We start from the raw sequence: 8,559 nt of genomic DNA, 5'->3' as shown, positions 1-8,559 counted from the left end.
CGCCGTCAAGCTGCTCGTTGTCACATTACCGGAATCGAAGAAGACCAGCAAGCACAGGGGAGGCCGCTGAGTCACGCGCTGAGGCCGATAGGGAGGCCAAAGGGCTGGAGTACTTAGATAACCAAATGCCAAAGACGCGGCAAAGCTCATGGCACTTGGAGAATCAATAGGGTTTTCATGTATGCCCGCATACCTAGATTGGATGAACTGAAAATGAAAGAACTGTCCATATGATCAACAAGGGCAATACGGGCGTCGTCATAAAAGCCCACCATCATTCTTTTTCTTTAAGCGATTGCATCACAAGACCTCTAGATTTGATATTCTTTTCATTGGCATACAAGGTCTCAAAATGACATCAATCGTGATGCAATAGTCTCTATATTGTTTGCAAGGTTATGTGCAGGCGAAACTCCTGCGTGCAACTAGAACATGTGTGAAAATTTTGAACTATTTTATTCATAAGTTTATTATGTTTGGATTGCTATTTGTATTTGAGGAATATTTATCTTTGAATTCTTGATGCATTATGCTATTTATAATATTGTCATTATGCCCGGCCAGGTGTCCACGGTCATTTGGGGGAGTCTGTTTGGTGACTTAATTTGGAATGCCCTAATTCACTTTTTTTCAAGAGAAACATTGTACTGCTAAGGAACATTATTAGGAATGCCCTAATTCACTTTTTTATCATATGAAAAGAAAAACTCTTATTAAGGTCTTCGAAGCCCTCGCAAAATTCTCCGAAACATTGTACTGCTAAGGAATGGTGTGACGTGCACCCATACAAATGGGATTTCAACAAGCCAACCTTGTGTTTTACCATTAAAAAACAATCCGAAACACTGCCATCGCCAAGCTCCTTCGCTGATGAGGTACCGGTTGTCGTCAAGCAGGAACAGCTACGTCTTCTTGCTTCTGGTATATTTTACTAGATTCCGATTTTAATCTAATCTCCACCTGATTTCTCCTCAGGCTCTTCGGACGGACCTCCCTCTGTAACACCAACTTCCGCAGGACGGAGCACGCGGTCATGTAACATGTACCCCACCTGAAATCACAAAAATGTGCAGGAAATCATGCATACGTCAGGGGGAAAACAGAATTTTGCCGGTTCTAATAGAGGTTTCAGCCAGCCAATCTCAAACCATTTGGGGTATGCACAATTGATTGTACCAATATGTGATGGGCATTTCAATCATAGTCGCTATCCAAAACTCATCAAGAGATTTAAGTTTAAGACCACTGCATAATTTCAGGCTGCAAGCTGCCCACATAAATATGCATATTCAAAACGCTCCATTTGTCCTGATATAGCCTCTGGGGAGAAAAAAATCATGACACATGAAAATAGCCCATTACTGTGACTACTGGAGTACAGCCAAGTTCATGCCTCGTTTCTTAGCAAAACTGCACCAGAAGTTTATGCAGGACCCCCAGTGAGACGGATAAAAGCCCCATGAGTAACTATCTGAGCTTAATGGCCAAAGGGTTGAGCTTGAGCACAATTTACTGGATTTCTAGTGTTGTGCAGAAAGCCATAGGTGCACAGGGAGTTCAAAAGAGATTTCTCTACTTCAAAGTTCAAAACAGACTGGTTTTCAAAGTCCAAAAGGGAACGGCTGTGAATATTTATTGAGCAAACAACCTACAGGGAAGGAGGGGCATGATATCGCTACCCTACCCACAATTGATGGTTGAATCAAAGATTTGGCCCAACAATGCCAAGTTAAAATTCACTTCTCATGTCTAAATTATTGTCAATTCCATTCATACAACTAATCGATTTATGCTGCAACTTGAGACACATTTTCTTCTATTCACTAATGAAACTATCACAGTGCAAATCCGTACATCATATGAGCATTACTCTCATAATGAGTCAAGGAGAGACTGGGAAGTTGGAAGGATATCAATACAACATTGTTTCTAAGATAGCGATATAGGTAAAGCAGGGAATATGGCAATACAAAAGGTTTAACATTAACTACACATGTAGGTTGTTTTAAAATTTTATGCAATCAGACATTACTCTCAGAAGTGATTCTCCTTGTAAATGCTATTCCATGGAGATATAATGTCAAAACAGCCAAAATATGTGTACAGGGGTACATGTGTCACAGCCACGTATAATAAATCTGGATTTTAAAAAATTTACAAAGCAAAGCCAGTAGCCAGTAACTGGGCCAGGTGTTTCCAAGCATTGACTATTCTTTACGCTTGTTCTATGCAATCCAAATATTCTGATTTGCTATTTATTGTTCATTCTATATACATCTTTCATCAAAGTTACCTAACAGCATGACCATCTACAATGAGTAGAAAAGAGCATATTTCTAGACGGGTAGGTCCGGTGTGGCTGTATAAACATAAAATTATAAGACCATATGTCCGTAAAACAAGCCTAAAGAATACAAAACTGTCAATCAACAAATTATAGATGAATAAAGCAATAGATCAAACTCAAGAACTCTAAGAACCAACCATTTTAGATTCAATTGAACAGGGAAAAACATACACATAAGAATCTTGATGATGATACATACCTTCACAACAGAAGCAACAGTTCCGGATGGTTTTGAAGGATCAGGAATTTGGAAAAGTGCAAAATGCTTATCAGGATCGAATTTCTCATTTAACGGATCAAACCTTTCGACTCCAAACTTCTTAAAAACCTGTTCAAAATTGAGGAAAATCCCAATTAGGCAATATTATCACCCAGAAAGCAATGTGCAAAAGGAGAAGAAATAGTTAAAAGCACAAATGAAAAGTATGACAAAATTCAGGTACAGAAAAGCTACAATACGCAGGAAATGGAATCATATTCTGATGAATAGCATGCACTATATAGAAAAAGTACCTCTCCGAGTTGCTTATCAGTCATGTCAACACCCTCCAGTAGGGTTTTTAGTAATGGTACAGCTCCACTAGAATCTTCGGATGTATCTAATTTTGAGAAGCTTTCCTTTACAACAGATGAAGCTCTAGCCAAATTGTCAGCAACATCTAACAAGCTCTTAGAGAAGTTCTGCATACACGATTAAGACGCTATAAGAAATAGCAAATTCAAAATAGCTAATCAAAATGCTTATAAATATCACTATGCCATCAAAATTTTGAACTATAAATCAGATGTAACAACATCACACCTGCACTGCATATTTTTTTGAGTTCTCAGATTCACGCTTTGTCCTGGCAATGACATTTTCCATTTCTGCATAGCTGCGCAAAACCTTGTCCTTCATATCTTTGATCTCTTCATCTTTCGAGGTTAATAATTCATCCTTCTCAAAAACTAGCTTCACTAGATCCTCCTTTGACAGATCAAGATCTTCTGTACCTGAACCAGAAAACGCAGGTCATTTAGTTCATCACCTCCTGATAGACTGGGGACTTAAGTCTTTCAAACCTACTTCCAGACGAACCACTGTCTTCCTTTGAAGCTTCACCATTCGATTCATGTGCAGTACTTTCCTGGTCTTTGGGTTCGTGTACCTCCTTATCATTTTGTTGAGGGGTAGAAGATGAAAAGCCAAACCTTTGAAAGATGTTGCTTGAGTATCTCAAGGGCTGATTCAACATATATGGAACCTGCTTGTCAGAGAATATACAGCTCATATAAGTAAATAGATGGTAGAAACAGAAACAGCCCAAAGACAGAAGATTACTATTGGCAATTCAGGCGTTATCTAAACCAAATTAGCAGAGTCTCCCATTAAGTGAAAGTAATAAAGAGATCATGTGCCTACAGACAGTTTAGGAGTCAATATGATAGATGTTAGTACTATGTGGAATAAGACTTCAGAAAGTGGAAGTGGATTAATAAATTATACATATGTACATAGTCCATTCTGAGAACAAAACCATCACAGCATTTGTAGTCTAAAGATTAGGATTTCGACTAGCTGTAAGAAAAAGGATTTCGATCATTAAATTACTCCCTCCGCACCTAAATATTTGTCTTTCTAGAGATCTCAACAAGTGACTACATACGGAGTAAAATGAGTGAATCTACAGTCTAAAATATGTCTATATACATCCGTATGTGGTAGTCCATTTGAAATCTCTCAGTGAAGGTCACGGAGTGAGCAGCCGGAAAGATGCTCTACCAAGATATAAGAACGACAGTATACATAGCCACATGCTGAGAGATCTCTGGCAGATGAGCAGATTAAATTTGTTTGTAGTAGTTGCTGCATATTTACATCAGCCTAGTTTCTTATTCCCATCTTGCAACAAGTAGTCGATAGCATAAACATATACAACCCAAGATATGATGGATTTATTCTTTGGCTTTGTTTCAGACTATCTAGCATGTGTGAAATTTACTGGCGTGCAATCATTCTTTCATCCTGTTGACTGTTTGGATTGTTCATAGACACGATAATCCATTTATTACCTTGGTGAAATTATGGACTCAGATTAGTTGTGTGTAGGCCATGTTAATTTCTAACAATGCACAAATCAGAGTTAACTGACACAATATTCAAATCATATTCTTACAAGGAAGCACATCATACTACTGCAGGCATAAGTACAAGTACGTAATAAACTGGGATTCTGGAATCTGTATTCACCCCAAAAAAACTGTGCATTCTAATAGTAGAAGTTAGGCCCCTTGCAGGAAAATCCCCAACTCTATATTCAAATAACAATTCTGACAACATCCAAAACCCAAACATCCAAGGGTTTTATGGTCCGACACTTGGAAAACATAACTCATAGACCATCATATCCAAAATCCCAACACTCCGCCGAAACCTAGACTTAGCATGACCTTATGACGAATCCAAAATCCAACCTCGATTAGGAGCAAAACCCACAACTCCACCAACCATCAATAGGAATAAATCCCTGAATTCCCCCCGAGCAGAAACCACGGGCGAAGAATAATCTGCAGCCGGAAACACCAAGCCTGGATGCCACTCATCCGCATCCTAAAAATTCTAGAAATCCCCTACGAGATGCGACCCAAAACACTCGAAGAACATCGAAGCTCAGACCGTCCGTAGAAACGGCCGAGAAAATCTCACCCTGGCGGGGCCGAAGGAAGAGGCGAGCGGGCGAGCGGCCACCGCCGCCACACCGCCGAGCGGCCGCCTCGCAGCGGACGCCACCACCGCGGCGGCGCATTGCCTCGTGGCCCGCGCGAGGAGGCGCGCGGCTACCATCTCTCCTCTGCGCTAGAACAGGGAGCGGCGAGGGGTTTCCGACGGATTCGCGAGGCGGGCGCCGAGGAGGGGGCGGGGGGGAGGAGAGAGCCAGAGAGGGATCGAAACGTCTGGAAGGGAATTGCGGCCAGCGGGGGAGGGAAGAGCGCCTAGGGATCGAAGCGAATGACCGTTATACCCCGTGAATACATCGCGAGACAGGGCTGGGGTGGCAGGGGTATTTGTGTCTTTTGAAGGGACGTTTGTGGGATCAACTTGTCGTCCAAGAAGAGGGTTTAAGGGTTTGAGCGGCTGGGTTATCTGAGCCGCTGACATTCCTGAGAACAAACAGAAGGGTTACAGCTGACGTCGTATCTTTTCAATCTATATCGACTGCTTTTCTTGATTTTATTTATATCGGTTTTTTATTATTATTAGCAGTTTACTTTGAGGAAGTGTTTGGTTCGTCCACCTTTTTTTAACACGGTATACACACGCAACGCTCGTACATACACATACGCATTCATCCCTATGAACGCACGTGAGCACATTTGAGAGGCTGAGCCGACACATCATTTAAGATTGATGATGTCGCCATAGACAGTTTCATAGTTCGACGAGAACATCTCCTTTCGCTGAATACACGTCACCGAAATGTCTAAAATAAATCCAGAAAAACACGACCACCAGTGTCAAATTCAGGACCTGAACCCCGGTGTGTTGGTTCCACCAGATGAAACCTAACTATCTGAGTTCTGGTAACGATACGAGAATACATCACATTGCAACTGTAGTGAGACTATTGTCTGTTTTGTTTGGTTATCTCCGGTAATGATAACGCAAACAAGGCAACCAATCCAAAAAGATTAGAAAACATACTACAACTAGGGGTGGCGTCGCATGATTCTCCTGATACGGATTTCACAGTCATGGATACCTAAGAGCCGAGAGAAGGTCTCACGGTTGAAGGGGGGCATTGAAGGGAGCAACATGTGCAGCAACTAGAACTGTTGATGGCCGCCGTTGCGGGATGCTGTGAGGAAGATGTTGCAACAAGAAATCTGGTGATGGCCGGTCGTCGGCATCTATTGATGCTCGACGGATGAATGTTGTGTCCGGTCAACATAGCTACGAAGGAGATGAGGGGGACGAAAGCGAGAAGAAGCTCGGGCAAAATCATTTAAAGGCCAGGGGTGGGCGTAATCGGTTTTGTACAGTCCCATTATTTGATTCGCGGTACTTAATTCGGTCACATCTCAACCAAAACACGAGTAACGGGATCAAGTACCACTGTAATCAGATACCAACAATCAAGAAACAAACCCGTCCCGAGTCAACGGCGCTGCAGCGATATGATGATTGTAGGGCCGACCCGATTTAATATCATAATCCTAAGCCTGTCAATCCTTGTAGAAAAAACTCTAGCATGTAACACTTTGTCATTAGTCTTAACAAAATCATCAAATGTATGCAACATGGAAGATGATGCTTGTAGCACCACAAAAAAATTGCAGCATAAGCACAATATTTGGTTCGAAGCCTAAATCGACATGAGGTAGGATAGCGTCACCTATACATATAAGAATTGCATTAGGTGTGTTGACAAGAGAGTACTTGTATCTTGATTGCAAAGGTTATTTGAGAGAGAATACTTTCAACCTGCGCATAGTACAGATTGATAAATCTAAGGTCATTCACTTGAGGGAAAAAATTATTTTTTTGCGAAAAGAGGGAAATTGTTGATGTCCTACAATCTTATGCGCTTGGAAAACAAAGTCTACAAGAATATAAATGTGCGATATACACCAGGCAAGTCTAGATCACAAGTGATAACTAGGAGTAATGACCGATAGCCTGGGTGAGAGGCCGATGTGTCATAAAATGGCATCAAAGCCAACCCTCATAGTTACATGGACATGTGCAGATAGGGGTACGTATATGTGGAGCATGGCGTGTGTGGCCCATCAAGGCACACCGCATGGCATATGTTGGCACTGGACACATGAACGTGTGCTAAGAGGGAACGTTTCTTTTGGGCCGACGAGGGTGTCAGATCCTTTTAAGAGGGTGTATGTGACATCCTAGTTGAATAGGATTGACTAGTTCTCATGGTTAATAGGATTGATATAGACTACTTGTATCAACAGGGTGTGTCTTCTTTTCCGGAAGATCGTCTCTAAAAACCCTCTAAGTTAGGTTAAGCTACTTAATAATCTTACAATCTAGACGCCCGTATTAATTTCGTGCTCCAAGCATTCAACTTCTGGCCGGAACACTTGCATTTCAGTAAAATTCATATCTAAACGAGAGATAGTGATCGATTGGATTGGCCAAGTTTGGTCACTATATTTGTATGAAGCAGGTGTGTTTTTTCCTATCCAGCTAAAGCAGAACAACAATCGTTTTGGCATGAAATCAACTGATCACAAACTACATGTGACCCCAGCATGCAGAATTCAGCTGTCTACCTTTTCAGTCAGCTCAGGCTGCTTCGATTTTTTGCCTGGTAACCTAACCTTTTGTGTGACACTAACTCTGTTCATTTCTGGTCTCAGCTGCAGCCGCTATATATGTAGTAGTAGGGGTCTATGCCCTTGAGACGAAGATCGCTGTGCTCACAACAATCGAGGTGCGACAATGGGGAAACAACGCCCAACGCCGTCGATGAGGAAGAACGTTCAGAGGAAGCATGTCATGGAGCTGCTGCGTGTCACTGCACGGCCTCCACAAGAACGCTGGAGCATCAGGGAAAGCGTGAACTTCAAGATTGCCCTAGGAAGGTAAAACAAATGCGTGTAGACAACAGAGTTCATAAAGATGCAGATTGCACCTTCATTTTTGCCGAAGAACAAAATTCTGCTGTGAACCTTTTGTAACTTGATGCATTTTCTGTGCTTTGAGTGTCAACACAGAGCTAACACAACGTCCATGTGATTTGGGGGCAACTACATTGTGCAGGTTTGGTGAGGACTGGCCAAGAATTGCACAGTTCGTCAGCACAAAGACTACCCACCAGGCACTTCCACCCACCTTCAGTACTTTGTACTTCCACCCATCTTCAGTACTTAAGCCCTGTTTGGAATCACTCCGCCCCGCTCCACTCCGTGGAGCTGGGCTTGAGCAGCTCTGTGAAAACGAGCTACAGCCTGCTCCACTCCCGGAGCGGAGTCGAGGGAGTGGAGTGGAACCGAACAGGCACTTAATGGTCTTATCAAAACATCAACTTATAGAGCAAATCTGCCCCTTGCAACTTGAAACGAGTTCAGTCATATGATGCATGTAACACGACTCCTTCGCTGTTTTCTCAGATCAGTGTCTATGCTGAGGAATATTATCTTAAGCATCCACAGACACAATCCAGGTGAAAATAGAAGGGGGGGGGGGGGGACCTTTTCATGAAGATCAGCTT

The 8,559-nt window shown here is 42.2% G+C and overlaps 2 protein-coding genes across 3 annotated transcripts; one reads left to right on the top strand and one right to left on the bottom strand.

The window, feature by feature from the left end:
- Positions 1 to 695: 695 nt before the first annotated feature.
- LOC125508973 (grpE protein homolog 2, mitochondrial) lies at positions 696 to 5,309 on the bottom strand. 2 transcript variants are annotated; one of them, XM_048673796.1, is made up of 6 exons: positions 5,034 to 5,309; positions 3,414 to 3,591; positions 3,150 to 3,340; positions 2,861 to 3,028; positions 2,547 to 2,675; positions 696 to 1,051 (listed from the first exon to the last, which is right to left on the bottom strand). In XM_048673796.1, exons 1-6 carry the CDS (start codon positions 5,169 to 5,171, stop codon positions 950 to 952), a joined length of 906 nt encoding a protein of 301 aa, XP_048529753.1. In that variant the 5' UTR covers positions 5,172 to 5,309; the 3' UTR covers positions 696 to 949. The 2 variants fall into 2 exon arrangements, with proteins under 2 accessions (XP_048529753.1, XP_048529754.1); XM_048673797.1 differs by having other exon boundaries at positions 3,426 to 3,591.
- Positions 5,310 to 7,774: 2,465 nt separating this feature from the next.
- On the top strand, positions 7,775 to 8,505 carry LOC125508972. The gene is made up of 2 exons (XM_048673795.1): positions 7,775 to 7,930; positions 8,109 to 8,505. The coding sequence occupies exons 1-2, from the start codon at positions 7,788 to 7,790 to the stop codon at positions 8,422 to 8,424; spliced, it is 459 nt and encodes a 152-aa protein (XP_048529752.1). The 5' UTR covers positions 7,775 to 7,787; the 3' UTR covers positions 8,425 to 8,505.
- Positions 8,506 to 8,559: the final 54 nt, after the last annotated feature.

Source organism: Triticum urartu, chromosome 5 (genome assembly GCF_003073215.2).
Source record: "Triticum urartu cultivar G1812 chromosome 5, Tu2.1, whole genome shotgun sequence".
NCBI lineage: Eukaryota > Viridiplantae > Streptophyta > Magnoliopsida > Poales > Poaceae > Triticum > Triticum urartu.
This window is presented reverse-complemented; position numbering and strand designations above follow the sequence as displayed.

Bases quoted from the DNA above. Each gene is read 5' to 3' on its own strand.
- LOC125508972 (XM_048673795.1), top strand. From the start codon at position 7,788: ATGGGGAAACAACGCCCAACGCCGTCGATGAGGAAGAACGTTCAGAGG. The intron at 7,931-8,108 runs GTAAAACAAATG...TACATTGTGCAG, and splicing joins TTCAAGATTGCCCTAGGAAG to GTTTGGTGAGGACTGGCCAA.
- LOC125508973 (XM_048673796.1), bottom strand. From the start codon at position 5,171: ATGGTAGCCGCGCGCCTCCTCGCGCGGGCCACGAGGCAATGCGCCGCC. The intron at 3,341-3,413 runs GTAGGTTTGAAA...TTTCTGGTTCAG, and splicing joins AGACAGTGGTTCGTCTGGAA to GTACAGAAGATCTTGATCTG. The intron at 2,676-2,860 runs GTACTTTTTCTA...AATTTTGAACAG, and splicing joins CTGATAAGCAACTCGGAGAG to GTTTTTAAGAAGTTTGGAGT.